General features: G+C 57.3%; 2 protein-coding genes across 2 annotated transcripts; both read left to right on the top strand.

The window, feature by feature from the left end:
* Positions 1-586: 586 nt before the first annotated feature.
* Positions 587-6,020, top strand: SAXO5 (stabilizer of axonemal microtubules 5; the record flags this gene model as incomplete). Its single annotated transcript, XM_080820946.1, has 9 exons — positions 587-634; positions 1,770-2,349; positions 3,251-3,357; positions 3,444-3,544; positions 3,776-3,888; positions 4,001-4,110; positions 4,454-4,658; positions 5,191-5,276; positions 5,793-6,020. The coding sequence occupies 9 exons, from the start codon at positions 587-589 to the stop codon at positions 6,018-6,020; spliced, it is 1,578 nt and encodes a 525-aa protein (XP_080677072.1).
* Positions 6,021-11,988: 5,968 nt separating this feature from the next.
* On the top strand, positions 11,989-16,055 carry ZNF358 (zinc finger protein 358; the record flags this gene model as incomplete). Its single annotated transcript, XM_080821068.1, has 3 exons — positions 11,989-12,186; positions 13,873-13,978; positions 14,235-16,055. The coding sequence occupies 3 exons, from the start codon at positions 11,989-11,991 to the stop codon at positions 15,974-15,976; spliced, it is 2,046 nt and encodes a 681-aa protein (XP_080677194.1). The 3' UTR covers positions 15,977-16,055.
* Between the last annotated feature and the right edge of the window lie 372 nt (positions 16,056-16,427).

Consider the following 16,427-nt stretch of genomic DNA (forward strand, 5'->3'; position numbering starts at 1 on the left):
AAGGAAGAGAAAGGAAGGAAGGGGGTGGACAGAAAAAAGGAAAGAAGGAGGGGAGGAAGGAATGAGCCCTGGAATGACATTAAGCATTGCAGTGACCCAAAGACCAAAGATGCTGGCTCATTCTGCATGGGGAGTGTTAGGAAGCTGAACAGCAGGAAAACTTTGGGAAATTATACTAATGAACACCTGCCCCCAATCCTCACTGCGGCTTTCTGAAGTGGTCGCCATTCTCCGCCCCATTTTCCAGAAGACAAAACTGAGGCTTCGAGAAGTCACTTGCCAAGCTCTCTTGAGCTCTCAGGAGGCAGGATCCTCTGGCCTCACTCCTGATCTTCCTCCCAGCCGCCCTCTGAGCTCCTGGGAGACCATTGTGACAGCACCGCCTGGGGGAAGCTCCTTGGTCACAATGGGCAGAGCCAGGCCACACTGGGACGCAGCCTTGGAAGGAACAAGGAACCTGTGAACATCCTCTGGGAGACTGGGGACAGAGGAAGTCTCGAGGGTCAGGCCGGTTGCCAAGCGCATCTTCTAAGACTCGGTAGTCCCCATGCCACCCCTTGAGGTAAGTACCTTATCCTCACCCCTGATGCGGAAGCTGAAGCTGACGGTTACTTATTCCAAGGTGACCCAGCTGGTAACGTCAGTTGTCAGATTCTCCATCAACTATAAGAAGACTTCTCAACTCTCAACTCTTTTTGCTGCCAAAATGGTGGGAAAAAAAAAAAAAAAAGCAAACACAGACACTGAAAAACTGTGGTCTTGTTATAATGCTTGATGCCTGCTTTCTAAAGAGGTCGACGTGAGCTAGCTGTGAGCGGACATGGTCTGGGCAGGGGGTGAACCTGCTCTAGGGGTGTGGTAGGACGAGGGGGAGGTCGACTTTTCCGCTCTGGGCAAAGGCAAGGAAGTCCCAGTTAGCTCACTGGGGCGCTGACAGCCGGGAACTGGAGATCAGGGAAGTGCAGGGAGAGGTGTCTAAGCCTCAGAGAGTTTGAGGGAAGGAAGAGATCCTGGAGAGCAACCGCAGGAGGCAGGAAGCCCCACGAGGAGGTGTGTGGCACAGATAGGACAGTGGCCAGGACGGAGCAGACATTGAAGGGGAAAGCCATGGCCTTGACCACTGACTGAGGGCGAGGAGAGGGGGCTCCTGTATCAGACAAACTGTAGAACGCAGTGCTTCCTTCTGCAGCCCTTCCTGCGGCTCACTCTGCACTGACCCCCTCCAGGCAGGGCCTTTGCACCTGCTGTTCCTTCTTCCTGCAATGCTATTCCCGCGGGTACCCAGAAGCTCCCCTCCCACCTTTTCCAGGTGCTCAACTGTCCTCTCAGGGACACCACTCTATTTGAAACTGCAACCCTCCCATCCTCAGCCCCATCCTCCTACCCAGTGTGATGTTTTTACCCACAGGCTCCTTCTCCTAACTCCGCAATTGATAGCCGTGCGTTTATTCAGTATTGTCCGCGGTCTCCTCGCCCCAGTATTAACTCCACAAGGGTACAGCTCTTGGTCTGTTTTGTTATCTGATTGTTATCCCTTCCGAGAACCTAGAACAGTGCCTGGCACACAGTATGCGTCAAATGAATGATGATATCTTTCCTTTCCCTGGGGGCAGGCACCGGGGCTGTTTTTTGTTTTGTCTTGTTTTGTTTTTTTCTTTCTACAATGTCCCCAACCCGAGTACCCCGCGCCTGGAACACAGGCAGGAGTAAAAGGCTGCATTGTCCTCCAGCCCGGCGCTTGCTCACTCCCGGATCCCCGCCCCTCCCAGGTGGCGCCCTGTCCCGCGATGGCTGCGGTCACCCCGCTGCCATGCCCGATGTCTCGGCTGGACTTCCTCAAGGCCTCGCACTTTGCTCTGGGGCCCGACCTGCGGCTGCACGTGGGCGCCATGCAGTCCACAACGCATCGGGACTTCCGGGCCCACCCAGGCGGCACCCGTGCGCCGCAGTGCCAGGCGCCGCCCCGCGGGTCCCTCTTCGCACAGGACACGCGCTCGCCGGGCACAGAGCTCGAGTCCCAGACGCATGGCGCGTACGCGCCCCCGGGGCCGTGGCCGTCCCGGCGGTCGGAGACGCGGGAGCGCACCCTCGCCAGGCAGGCCAGCAACTGGCGCGTGCTCGCGGACCCGCGCGTCCGCACCCGCCTCTCCACCGTGCGCGCCGACTTCGGCTGGCCCGAGCCGCCGGCGCGCGCGAGCGAGCAGATCCGCGGCGCGCGGCTCATCTTCGACCGCGACTCGGTGCCGCCTGGCGACCCAGCCAAGCTGGGCATCCCGCCCACCACCTACCAGGCGTTTTACCCGCCCCACGACCCGTGCCCGCAGCCCCGCGCGCCCTGCTGCCACCTCGGTGAGGACGCCCGGGCGGCCAGCGCGACTTGCCAACTCCCGGTGGGCGGGGATTCCGCGCCCTCCCCCAGGGGACATGTGGCTGAGTGTGGAGATCGTTTTGGTTGGCGGAGGGAGTGCTCCTTGCAGGGGATGAAGGAGGCCAGGGATGCTACCAAGCACAGGACAGCTCGCCCCAGTAAAGAATTTTCCAGCCCCAAATATCAATAGTGCCGAGCCCAGGAAAATCTGGAACCTCCCGGATCCTCAGTTTCTATACTCATAGAATGGCATAGGTCCTGATTTTTTTTTTTTTTTTCCAAGGGGGTGTGCCAAGGCCAGAAGTGGTGGCTTGGAACCAGATTAGAGCCAGTAGACCATTCCAAGCCTGGATTTTCCTCCGTGCCACAATAGCGCCCCGTTTCGCAGGAGCTGCTGAAGCCGAAGGCGCCGAGTGCGCGTGGTGCAGCTGGCATCCAGGGAGCGCTCAGAAAAGAGTAGCTGCCATTTGTGTGATTTTCCAACTCTGTGACTCAAGGGGACCCGCGGGGGGACGTCCCTAGTCAGAGGCCCTCCACGCGGGATTCAGGGATTGTCAGATCGGGACTGGACTTGTTCTGGTTTTGCATTTCTGTGACTTTTGGCAAGTCATTTTGCCTCTCTGAGCCTCCCGAAGGCTGTGAGGTGGAGAGAATATGAGTCCTGCAAAAGGTTCGAAGCCCTCAACCTTGATGGCGGGTTCAATACTTGGTAGTTAGTCTTGTTATCATTCCTTGTGTTATTTTGGATGTTTTCCACACAGCCCTTGGGGAAGGCTACACAGGACTGCCCAGCTCCCTTTTCCAAGCAAGGACTCGCATCCTACTGGGCTTGAGGCTGCTGGGGCTCAGTGTCCTTCTCTGTCTACTCTTGCTTATCTACAGGGGGCCTCAACCCCCTCAGGTGGGACCACAGCAGGCAGGACAATGGGACCTCCTACCAGAGACACTTCCAGGCCCTGCCGAGCCCACCGGCCTTGATGTGTAAGAGGGTAAATCCATGTGGGGCTGGGGCTGCTGGGGAGGGCAGTGATAGGGGCTGGCTGGTGTTGCCCCTCCCACCTCTGTCCACACACAGGCCTTCTCCAGCATCGAACTGGGAGACTCCAAGATTGGCTATGGGCCCATGTGTTCAGAGCAGAAGCAAGCCTATAGACCCCAGGGTCTGCCCCCAGAGAGGTACAAAGGGATGGTGGCCTTCCACCAGGGGGAAGGGCTCTCAGCGACACGTGGAGTGTGTCACCTAAGGCTCTGGGGCCAATACTGTGACTTTGAGGCCTCCATCACCCACAAGCGAGGCTCTCCCACCATGAGCACCCAAGCACAGTTTGGCCTCTGGGAAGCCTTCCCCTCTCCCATTTCCTGGGAGTTGCAAGGGCCCAGATCAGACAAATCCCTGCTGATCTGCAGGTATGACAAGGCCCAGGCCGCAGCCCACATCCATTATGTGAATATTTGTCCTGGAGATGGCCTGTTCCATGACAGGACCACCAAGGCTGAACACTTCTATGCCCGAGAGCCAGGTGAGTCTACTGCCCGCCTGGCCACCCCTACCCCTCCTGACCTCCCCCAACGCCCCCCCCTTCCCCACGGGGGCCTCCCAGGCCTGCTCAGCACCTGCTCTGCCGCTGGCAGAGCGTTTTGTCCTTCACCATGACCGGACTCCAGCGTCGCACATCCTGGAAGGAAACTGGCGCCCTGGTCCAGGCAGCCTCACCACGTCCATGCATTTCTTCCATGGCCAGGTCAGCAGGAAGGGGGAGACCTCCCCCGCTCCCCCCAGCCGCGGGTTCATCAGGGAAAAGGGTTTCCCAGGCAGGACGAACAGCAAGTGCAAAGGCCTTGAGGTGGGAGTGAGCTTGACATGTGTGGGGGGATCTCCTGGATCTACCTGCGGGATCTAGGGTTAAGCCACTCAGTGGCTCTTTCTGCAAAATGAGATACAGTGCCTACTCCCAGCACCAGCAACGTGGGGCCTATGGAGGGTGTGAGCTATCCAACGTCGTACAGCGCTCACCTCTTTCCTCCACCCGGGTTCTGGGAGATTCCGGACACGGGAGCTTCTTAGATGCCACATGATCTTAACAGCCGCATCCGGTGACCGCACCACCCAGCCGCCACGTGCCTTTAGAGAAATTGAAGAGTCACGTGTGCCTAGGGGACCCCTCGCTGCTCAAACAGTTCTTCCAGACTTCCATGGGCACGGACTATTGCCCCCCTGCGACGCCAGAGAAGGTGCAGAAAGCACCCGGTCTTCACCTGATGCCTAGCAACCTGCCCCGGGGCACTGACGGTGAGCGGGGTTGGGGGCGGGGAGGGGCAGGGGGCCCTTCCCCGCCGCAGCTCTAACCCCGCCCCGGCCAGTTTTGTCCCGCCCACTGACAGATTCTGGCTCCGCCTCCTGAAGCGCGAGATCCCACCCCCTGGACGGAGAGCCCCTCTCAGCCCAGGGACAGCCCGCCCCTTCGTGGGCTGGACTCCCCACCACGACCGCCACCTCCGCCACGGCACCGCCCCCTGCATGGCTATAGGCCCGCCCCTCTCCGTATCTGCCCTCTCCCGACTCTAACCCATGCTCTTCTGCCAGACTCTGGCTCCTCCCCCTCACGGACTAGCTTGCCCTACATTGCCCCGCCCTGCGCTTGCCACGCCCCTGGCTCCTCCCTCCGCCCCGCCTCCTAACCCATCCATCGCTCCAACGTCCTGGCTGGGTCAGGCTTTACCCTGAAGTCCTACTCCATCCTTAAACTCTCACGTTCCTACCTGGGGGCCATACCTCTCCTCCCTCAGCCCTTCAGCTCGATTACCCCCACCCAAATCAACAGAACAAGATTTTTTAACCATGAACCAGAAGATGCTGAAGCCTCATAGAACACCTCCAGCCTCCGTGACTGAGGAAATGCTTCAGCGGGTGAGGGACGGGGAAGGGTACCTCTCTGATCAGATAGCCCCCCCCCCAATCAGTGTAGCTTTGTCTCAGGATGATAACACTGTCACCTCAGGCCCAGAATTAGTGTTAAGTCCTTCCAGGGTCTCTCTAGGATGACCCCAGGTACAGGGTCATCTTAATGTCACCCAACCTCAAGGTCATACCTAGCTCACCCCCAGAGTCGTGTCAGGGTCAGCTCAAGGACACCTTTATATCGCCAGCCACAGTTATCCCCCCGTTATGCCCCCAGCTGAGGGTTAGCTCATAGTTACCAAGGGTCACCGCAGTCCTCGGGGCATACCAGGGGTCGCTGGTTTCTCTCCAGTTTCTCCTCTAGCTCCTGGCTTAGCCTGAGGTGGGGCACCTTCTGCCCACCTCCTCAGAGCCCAGTCATCAGCATTTGCTGCTCCCCAAGGTGGCCTGGGGACCACGGGGTGGGCCCAGTAGGTCAGCCAGCCTCCAGCCTATCCTGCCAGGTTGCCCACCCTGTCTCCACAGAGCAAATACAGCCACATTGAGCCCCCGCTGGGCAGACAGCGCTTCTTCTCAACCCAGTATGAGGATGAGTTTGCCTCCAAGTACCAGGGCCCAGCAGTGCTGAGATTGACCAATATTCAGGACAGCCATGTGCCTCTGGGCTCCTCTCACCAGTGGGGGTGTGGGGCTGGGAAGGTAGACCCTCGGCCCCCCCAGGCTCCCACCTACCCATGCCCTAGCCAACAATAAACACTGTCTTGGCAGCATCCCACCCCTCCCCATCAGTCAGTCATGAAAGAGGATGCTTGGTAGGTTGGGGACGGTACAGGAGAGGGTGACTCCATCTAACAGTCCTGAACAGACACTTCCACGGGCCCTGAAGATCACCCCACTCTGGGCAAGGGGGCCATCCCAGCTTGTGCAAAGGCTTGGCGGTTGGACTCAGTGTAAGGTGTTCTGGTTCACCAACAAATCTGAATGATGTGAAGAGAGGAGTCATAGCAGTGAACAGGGCAGGGTGGTGAAGGACTGAGAACACAGGCTCCTAGGGCTGAAAGGATAGAGTCTAAATCATCACTTCTCTGTCCTGGACAGTAGTCTTGGGCATGTCACTTAGCCCCCTCTGAGCCTCATCTGTTTGCTCATCTGTAAAATGGAGATGAATGGTAGCTCTCTCGTTAGAATGCTATAAATGAGAAATATACACACTTGTCAGTGTGTGTGTGTGACTGGGGGGTCAAGGAGGGAGAACACTTCCCTTCTGAGCATGAAGGTATGGAGGAAGGAGGAAGATGAGGGTATGGGAAGGAGCTTTCAGTCATTGAGAGAGGGGGTAGGGTTCAGAGAAGGGAGAGGCTGAGATGACCCAGCAATTTCCTCCATTGTGGGTGAAAGCTGGAAGCTCAACAGTGTGCTGGCTGGCTGGGCAACTGGTCCCCAGGTCAGGGGTGGGTCCAGGGACAAATCAACAAAAGTCATCAGGGTATGATCAAGTCCAAGGGAGTAGGTGTCCAGCCAGGAACAGAATGGAAAGTGTGGAAAGGAGGAGGATGGAGTGGAGCCCCGTCAATGACAGGGCTTGACAAGCATGTCAACAAATGGTACCTTGGACAGCGCCCCCATCTTGAAGGTCTGGGTATGTTGAGTTGGCTCTGTCTGGGGTAAAATGGGCCTTGGGGGCCATGCCCAGGGCCTGCTTCCATCGGCTGTTGAAAATCTGGTTTCAGGGAATGCACGTGGCTCTCTGACTCTGTCCCTGACTCTGTAGTCAGACCTTCAAAGACCAAGGCCTTCAGTCCAATGAGCCACTAAGAGCCAACTCAAACCCGACCAGAAGCCCTTTCCCCAGGACAGCAATTCTGTGAGGTCAAGTTGTCATTTCCACCGGAAGTACAGGAGTCCAGCTTTGGGTCCCACAGAATAAGACGACCCTTTTGGCTGCACTTTTATTATCTGTTCAAGGGTCTGCTAGCTGCGAAACCCCTCTTCTGCTTGCTTCCGCTAAAGATCTACATGACACACTTCCGAATTACCTCATGATGAATCAAGTTTTCTCAGTCCCGGTACTACTGACGTTTTGGATGGGATTGTTCCTTATTGTCAGAGGCTCTCCTGTGCATTGTAGGACGTTTAGCCTCGTCCCTGACCTCTAACCACTATATGCCAATAGCATTCTCCCTTTACCCCAGCTGGCTGCGACAACCAAAAATATGTCCAGGCATTGCCAAATGTCCCCTGGGGGTTGGGGGAAGAGTGGGTTGAAAAACCACTGCAGTGAACCCAACCTGCAATGATCCCCAGGACAAAATCGGACTCTCCTGGTGAAGCTGGTCTGGTTGTTGATCAAACTACCCTTATCTAAAAGGATTTTCCTTTTTGCCCTGCCTGCCAGGAAGCTCAGAAAGCTGACTTTGGTATTCATTTCCATGTAGCTCTGGTTGCCGAAAACTGTGTGCTCCTGCCTGGTTCTAGGAATGGCTTAAAGCAACCCAGACACCAGATGAAAAATTATGTGTAGGAGTTCCAAGGAGGCAGATTTCCACACAAATTGAAGCATTTTCTAACAATGGAACTAACTAGCCCTGGGATGGGTTGCTAGGAAAGAATGGGAGCTTCAGTAGAAGTATTTTTAGTGCAGAAAGATACTTCATCATGATTTGGGAGGTATTTTATGGATGTGTGTCTATCCCTCCTTATATTCCATTCACCTTTCCCCACACCAAAAAAAAAAAAAAAGGCATTTCATATCAACTACAAAAACCCAAAAGGCTTATAAAACAAGATGAATAAAGTAGGATTGAACATGGGAGAACAGATTAATTTTTATAGGAAAACACGGAGCAGCAGAATTCAGACCTGCCACTTACCTTTCTGTCCTTGGGCAAGTGATGTCATGCTCTGCCCCTCACTATTCTTGTGCATAAAATGGAGTTGGCAATAGTTCTTCCTTCATAAAATGGGTACGAGGTTTAAATAAAATGCACCTGTGCCATTCTTAGAACAGGGTCTAGCATTTAGCTGCAGCTTGATGACAGGTGCCCATATTTTTTTAATGTCTTGGGCCATTTTTGTTGCAAGTGACAGAAACCAGGCTCACTCTAACTCAAGTAGAAAAGGATTTTATTGACTTTGTTACAAAGAAAACCACAGGCCCAAAATGATGTTACTTGGGTCAGGCTAAGTTACCGAACCAAGGGTAATACCTAAGCTAAATGCAGTTTCAACCTCCCCAGAAGTGTAAATCTTAATATACCAATTGGGAATTTTTTGATAAGCACCAATAAATTAATCTGTCACATGGGCTTCTCCTTGGACAGAAGATGAGGTAATTCACCTAATATCCCCTACCTTTTCATAAGGGAAAGTGACTTTGCCTAGAACAATCCTTTTCTTTTGCTGATAACTTTCTTGCCCTAACCCCCTTCCTATAAAAACCTTTCCATTTGTACAACTCCTCCTTGTACAACTGCCCCTCTCTGTGTTAGGAGGGATGCTCTCCGATGCATGTATCTTTAAGATTTTATTTGAGAGAGCGAGAGCGCACGAGTGAACAAGGGCAGAGTGAGAGGGAAAAGCAGGCTCCGCGCTGAGCAGGGAGCCCATCGTTAGACTTGATCCCAGGATACCAGGATCATGACCTGAGCTGAAGGCAGAGGCTTAACCCACTGAGCCACCCAGGCACACCCCAAATCCTCTTGATTGAAGCCTCAAAGGGTCTTGCCCCCTACTCCTCCTCATTGGAACTTATAAGACACTCTGATTGGCCCATTTAAGTCACATGCCTACCCATGAACCAATCATTGTGCCCAGAGGGATAGAATGCTGATTGGATGGCCCAGCTCACAAACCCACCACCCCTGGGTGATTTGGTTCCCCCAGAGCTCACCAGGATCTTTGATCCCGGAGCCCAACCTTGCTGGACCCTGTCTCCTAGCAACAGATCTGTGTCTGCCCATCTTAGCATCTCTATTGCCCCAGGTTACAATCTGGAGGATGGAAAGATAGCTAATAGACTCTTCCCGATGGAGGATAATTATACTTCTATAGACACGGAGTATTCAGTGTTAACAGCGGGGGGGGGGGGCGGGCATCAAGTCCCCCTTGGTTCTCGGATAATCCCAGTCTTATCTCCGACCGCATTACTAATTTCCTCTTCTAGCTTGGAGCAGAGAATTCAGCTGTGGCAATCTCACCAAATCAAGCAGATGCTGGTCTCTGCTGCAAGAAGTAAACAGAGGCAGCTTGTGTCTGTCTAGGGAGACCTTGATGAAAGCGCCCAACTATTTCAACATCCTGATATTTTTCCCCAAAGTCCCTCAAACCACAGTCTCAAGAAACACGTGGTCAGAGCCCAAGATAAAACAGGCAAGATTTTTTTTTTTTTTTGAGGGGAAACAGGCAAGATTTTTTAAAAAGATTTTATTTATTTGGGAGCGCCCAGGTGGCTCAGTGGGTGAAAGCCTCTGCCTTCAGCTCAGATCATGATCTCAGGGTCCTGAGATCGAGCCCCACATCAGGCTCTCTGCTCGGTAGGACCCCGCTTCCCCCTCTCTCTCTGCCTGCCTCTATGCCTAGTTGTGATCTCTCTCTCTCTCTGTGTCAAATAAATAAATCTTTTTTTTTCAGAAGATTTTATTTATTTATTTATTTGACAGACAGAGATCACAAGTAGGCAGAGAGGGAAGCAGGCGGGGGTGGGGGTGGGAGTGGAAAGCAGGCTCACCACTGAGCAGAGAGCCTGATGCAGGGCTCGATCCCAGGACCCTGAGGTCATGACCTGAGCTGAAACTAAGAGTCGGGCGCTTAATGTTAACTGACTGAGCCACCCAGGCACCCCCAAGTCGGCAAGATTTTAATCAGGAAAAAAAAATATTTTAATCAGCTTATTTTTCTTCCACATAACAACGATCGCTTGTTTCTTGAGGAAGGCTCTTCTCAGGGCAGATTGTATGCACTGTGTAAATCTAGGCAGCCCCACTCACTTTGTAGTGAATGTATGTGTCTGTGGCGGCTCTGCTCCTCTACCTCACCTTTGCTCTGCCAATTCCGGTTTAAGGTTACTTCCCTTAATCCCCTTCCCTTTCCAGGCACTCTCATCAGCATCAAGCCCTGCGTAGGGCTCTGCACTCAGTGGGGAGTCTGCCTGAGATTCTCTCTCTCTCCCTCGGTCCCCAGCCCACCCCACCCCACCCCTGCCTCTAAAATAATAAATAAATAAATCCTTGAAAAAAGAAAAAGATACTTAGCGGACGGAAACAACAGCTGTCATTACAAGCATTATTTGTTACGGGACCTTCCAGGAGGTGGCAGTTTGAGGAACTAGTGACATAATCCAATTTCAGTCTCCCATCTCTCAGCTCTGCTGTGGGCTCTTCCGTAGCAAGGTGGAAAGCCAGTTTCAGACCTTGTGTTCAGCACAGATCTAGAAGGTTCAGGAAAGAAGAGAGAAGACTCCTGGAAGCCTGATTTGCTTGAGGCTGTGTTCAAGGGTAGGTGGTGTCAAAATTCACCGAAGACCCTTGGAAATACAGCTGTGGCCAAAAAAGTTTTTTTCAGCTTGCTAAAAGGGAAGCTCAGATACCAGGAATCACGGGTGCCTCCTTAGGAGGGTGCTGGGGGACAGGAGGGCATCTTATAGGATTCACGCATGTGGAGCAGGGTGGGGGGAGTTTTAAGGAGAGTTAAAGAGAGGAGAAGCAATTCTAGGTTGGTGCTGTCGGGAAGCTGGGAGCGGATTGGTAACTGAGTATTTGGATGATTTTTGTCTCGGAAGTGGGAGGATGGAAGCAGAGCTGTCACTGGTAAGAAGCAACAGTCATCGCGTTAGTCCAGGACAGGAGGGTGTGTATTCGTTTTTGTGGTCGCAGAGTGTCCTTGTCTCTGGCCTGGTTCAGACGTGGTCACAGAGCGGCCTTGTGTGATCATTGTTTATATTCTGTGACTGTTGTTTATGCTCAGTGAAGAACATCGCAGCCCAGCTGCCAGCTGCTGGGGCTGGCTTTCATTCCCTCTTTGCGGGGATCTCTGTCTCCAGGTAAAGTCTGCCCAGAGTCCTTCCCCGCTGTGGCCTAGGCTTCTCCAGAGATCATCACGCCTGTGGGCATCAGACACAGGGAGTCCACCAGTGACAGCAGTGAGTGACCTATCAGCCGGGTAGGAGGAGGAAAACACTCAGGGACAGGGCTCCCAAGCCTTTTCCTTGGGGAATCTTACAGGGAGTAGCTGGACTGAGCAAAGATGAACAACTTTGTCAATTGCAGGCCTTCTCAGAGCCTTGGCTTCATTTATGTGCCCCGCCAGTCTGCCAGAGAATAGAGGTTTGGTGCTTTCTGAACAAAAATAGAGTCAGAGACATGGGCACGAGGCAGAGACAGACAGAGGAGGCCAGAAACAGAGAGACAGAGAGGCAGAGGCAGGAAAAGTGACAGGAACAGAGGCAGAGAGACTGACACAGGGAGAGCCGCAGAAATAGAGGGACAGAGAGACAGAAAGGAACAGAGCTAGGCGCCGAGAGGGGAGCAGAGATGCAGAGAGAGACAGGGGCAGGGAGAGACCACGGCCGGGGCCGAGGCGGGCGGGGGCCCGACGGGGACGAGGGGGGCCGAGGCGGGCCGGGCCGAGGCGAGCCGAGGGCAGCGCGGGCGGGCGCGGCGCAGACAAAGGCGCGGCCAGGGCGGCCGGGCCGGGACAAAGGCTGGCCCGGGGGGCGGGGGCAGCGATGGCGACGGCCGCGGCGGGCGCGGGCGAACTACAAGTCCCAGCAGCTCCCGCTGCGGCCCTCGGCCGGCCCCTCTCGCTCCCCGGGAGCGCCTGGCGGGGCCGCTGGGCCGAGGGGGCCGCCGGCGGGGCTGGCGGGCGGGGGGCTTCCTGCGGGCCCCGGGGGCGCGGCGGGCCGGGCAGGGGCGAGGGGCGCCGGGTGAGTGTCCCCGCGAGCGGGCCGGGCGGGCGGGGGCCGGGGCCGGGGCCGGGGCCGGGGCGGGGGCGGGCGCGGGGCGCGGCCCGGGGCGACCTCTGTCCGCCTCCCCACCTTCCCGGCCCGCGCGCCGCCCGCCTGGCCCGGGAGAGCGGGGTCGCGGGCGTGTGGGGAGGGGGCCCCCTGCAGCCCGCGGGCCTAGCGCGCCCTTTCCGCTGCCGTGGCCCCGGGGGAGGGCCCAGCCTGAGCTGGGCGCCTGAAATCGGGAGGTATGGGGGGGGCACCCCTCAGCTGTGGGGTCGGGAGCTCAGGACGCCCCCTCCCCTGGAGGCGATCCAGACGCTCTCCATCCCAAGAACCCTGGAGGACCCCTAAGTATTGTTCTCCCCACCCTCCAGCCTCCTAAGGTCGGGAGTTCAGGAGGCCCTTCCTCAGGAGGGCCATCGGGGTTCCCTCTGATCCCCCCGGAGCCCCGTTATTGTTCCCTCCCTCTCCAGTTTTGGGGTCCAGAGTTCTGGAAGCCCCTTCCCAGGAGGTGATCCAGAGGTCCACCTGGCTCCCCCCCACACCCCCCAGAAACTCAGTTCTCCTCCCCATTCCAGCGAAAAGATGGGAATTTGGAAGGCCCCTTCCTGCGGAGGCAATCTAAAGGTCCCCCTTGTCCCCCAGAAACCCAGGCATTGTTTTCCCCCACCCTCCAAATGTGGTGTCTGGGTTGAGGAGGTGATCGAAGAACACCCTCTCCCTTTGCTTAGCCACTCCCAGCTGTGGGGTTGTGGTTCTCCATGTCCCTCTCCCCAGGAGAGCCAGAGGCCCCCCATCCCTCCCTCCAGGAACAGATGTGTTTGTTTGCTCCCCAGCCCGCAGCCATGGAGTGGGTAGCTCACGACATCGCCTCCCCACTGGGTAGTCCTGAGCTCCCTCTGCTTCCCAGAAGGGCTCCCAGTTATTGTTCCTCTACCCTGCTTCCAACCTCCAGGTGTGGGGCTGGAATTCAGGATCTTGTCTCCAGGAGGGAATGAAAAAAGTGTCCGGACACCCATCCCCATACCTCAGCCTTGGATCAGTTAGTTATTCAGGAATCTCCCTTTCCTAGGAGATGACCCAGGATCCCCCCAGTAACCCAAGAGGGGCCCTAAGTCTTATTTTTGCTCCCCCCCCCCCCCAGCTAGGGGTTAGAATTCAGGATCTGCTATCCAACTGGTGAAACAGGTATAACACCTGTCCCTACTACCCTGGCTATGGGGTCCATGGGTCTCCCTGTGCCCCAGCGGGTCCCTCCTTAACCCCCTCCTCTAGCTCTAGGAACTGGCATTTGGGTACACAAGTGTTTTGACAGTCACTCCCACCCCTGAACTGTGAGGTCTGGCATTCGAGTCCCTCTTCCCCAGCAGGCACGCCAGAGGTGCCCCTGCCCTCCCCCACTGATGCAAGGGGAGTACCAGCTGTCGTTTGCCGCCCCCCCCACCCCCGCTTATACCCCAGATATAAGCTTCATAGCTCAGGATGCGTCCTCTCCATGAGGCAAGCCAGAGGTTGCCCTTATTCCTAGGGAACCCCCAAATATGTCACCCCCAACTCTGGGACTGAAATTCGGGCCATGTACTTAGGAGCAAGCACAGGAACCCAGGCCCTTGCCCTCTTCCCCAGTCAAGCGGGAAGGAACCCTGGGCTCTCTCTCCTCCACAGGACCCAAGCTTCCCACGGGAGGAGGAGCCCAACATGGAGAGAGGGGCAGAGCCCTGGAGCTGGGCACTGGACACCTCTAGTGCCGGGTCCCATGACTTCCATCCAGGTGTGGTGCTGAGAAGTGAAGGTTCCCCCCACCCTACCCCCCTCCATGTCCCAGCAGGGTCCCTCTTCTCCCTGCCCTGACTGGAGCGCATCACAAGTCTCCCTGCAAATCTGAGACAAGAGAAGGATCCGTGTGTGTATTGAGGAGTGGGTCCCGGGCCATGGAACGGCCCCCTCTCACTTCCCTGCCCAGACTCCAAAAGCGATCCCCTGGCCTCCAGAACCTACCTCCACCCCCCTCTGTCCTCACCCTGCAGATCCTGCCCCAGAAGCAGCCAGCACGTCCACACCAGGGATGCGGCGCTCGGTCCTGGTCAGGAACCCCGGCCACAGAGGCCCAAGGCCCGCTTATGAAGAGCTTGACTCCGACTCAGAAGACCTGGACCCCAACCCCGAGGAGCTGGATGCAGTCTGTGAAGACCCAGAAGACCTCAACACTGTCTCCGAAGATGCGGACCCCAGCTACGAAGATCTGGGGCCCGTCTCTGAGGATCTGGACCCCGACGCCGAAGCTCCGAGCTCCATCTCAGCCACCCGGGACTCGGATCCCCAAGATCTCCACCCCATGGCTTCAAGTTTCGACCTCGATCCAGATGTTATCGGCCCCGTCCCCCTGGTTCTTGACCCTAACAACGACACCCTCAGCCCCACCGAGTCCCCAGACGTGGACCCCCTCGCATCCAGCCTCACTGCCACTCCCGAGGTCCTGGCCCCCAGCCCCGCGGTGCTCCCTGCACCTGCCAGCCCTCCCCGGCCCTTCTCCTGCCCCGACTGCGGGCGCGCCTTCCGCCGCAGCTCGGGGCTGAGCCAGCACCGCCGCACCCACAGCGGCGAGAAGCCCTACCGCTGCCCCGACTGCGGCAAGTCGTTCAGCCACGGCGCCACGCTGGCCCAGCACCGCGGCATCCACACGGGCGCGCGGCCCTACCAGTGCGCCGCCTGCGGCAAGGCCTTCGGCTGGCGCTCGACGCTGCTGAAGCACCGCAGCAGCCACAGCGGCGAGAAGCCGCACCACTGCCCGGTGTGCGGCAAGGCGTTCGGGCACGGCTCGCTGCTGGCGCAGCACCTGCGCACGCACGGCGGGCCGCGGCCGCACAAGTGCCCCGTGTGCGCCAAGGGCTTCGGGCAGGGCTCGGCGCTGCTGAAGCACCTGCGCACGCACACCGGCGAGCGGCCCTACCCGTGCCCGCAGTGCGGCAAGGCCTTCGGCCAGAGCTCGGCGCTGCTGCAGCACCAGCGCACGCACACGGCCGAGCGCCCTTACCGCTGTCCGCACTGCGGGAAGGCCTTCGGCCAGAGCTCCAACCTGCAGCACCACCTGCGCATCCACACGGGCGAGCGGCCCTACGCCTGTCCCCACTGCTCCAAGGCCTTCGGCCAGAGTTCCGCGCTGCTGCAGCACCTGCACGTGCACTCCGGGGAGCGCCCTTACCGCTGCCAGCTCTGCGGCAAGGCCTTTGGCCAAGCGTCCAGCCTCACCAAGCACAAGCGGGTGCACGAGGGCGCCGCCGCCGCCGCCGCCGCTGCCGCTGCCGCCGCCGCCGCCGCCGCGGGCCTTGGCCTCAGTCCCGCCTCCATGTTGAGGCCGGGGCAGGTCTCCCTCTTGGGTCCTGATGCTGTCTCTGTTCTTGGCTCCGGCCTGGGCCTCAGCCCTGGCCCCAGCTCCGGCCTGGGCTCTGAACCTAGCTCCGTGCTGGGCTCCCCTCCTAATCCTGGCCCCAAAGCTCTCTCCGGCTCCGAATCTACCCCCACCCCTGATTCTGTCAAATCTTCTGACCCTAAGCCTGGTCCCAATGCCAATCCTGACCTCGTGGCCAGCCCTGAGCACGGATCCCATCCCAGCTCTGACCAGGATCCCGCCCCCAGCCCCGACCCCAACCCTGAATCTCACCCTGACCCCTGCTCTCCCACCCATGACACTGTCAGTCCAGCCCTCCCTACTGGTGAGAGTCCCGAGTGGGTGCGGGAGCAAGGGGCTCTGCTGGGGCCGGATGGCTGAAGTGGATGCCGACACTCACGGGGGCCTGGGGAAGTTGTGTGTCATGCAATTTAGTAAAATCCTCCCACTGCCTCCTGGCTCTGTGTTGTGTGGCTTGCCTCTTTCTCTTTTTCCTCCCTAATGCATGGCCCCTTCCTCAGAAGATGGGAGGGTGTGGCCTATGCCAGCCGTAGCTGGAACCCCAATATCCCTGCTCCCCGCTAATCCTCCAGGCTTCCCAGTTCCCCCACAAGGTCTCACACTGGTCCCTCCCTGCAGTTGCCCCTCTGTTTCCCCAGACCTGGCCACCCTAGTCATGGACACACTTCCGCTGTAGGTGGTTTGAGCAGGATCCTTTTCCTTTGGCTTTTCTATGAGTGGTGGAATTTCTGGCATTTTCACAGTCTAGTGGGCTGATAATGGAGGCTGATATGAGACCCTGAAGGCACCCTACCCGATCTGTTCACATAAC

Source organism: Martes martes (genome assembly GCF_963455335.1).
Source record: "Martes martes genome assembly, chromosome: 1".
NCBI lineage: Eukaryota > Metazoa > Chordata > Mammalia > Carnivora > Mustelidae > Martes > Martes martes.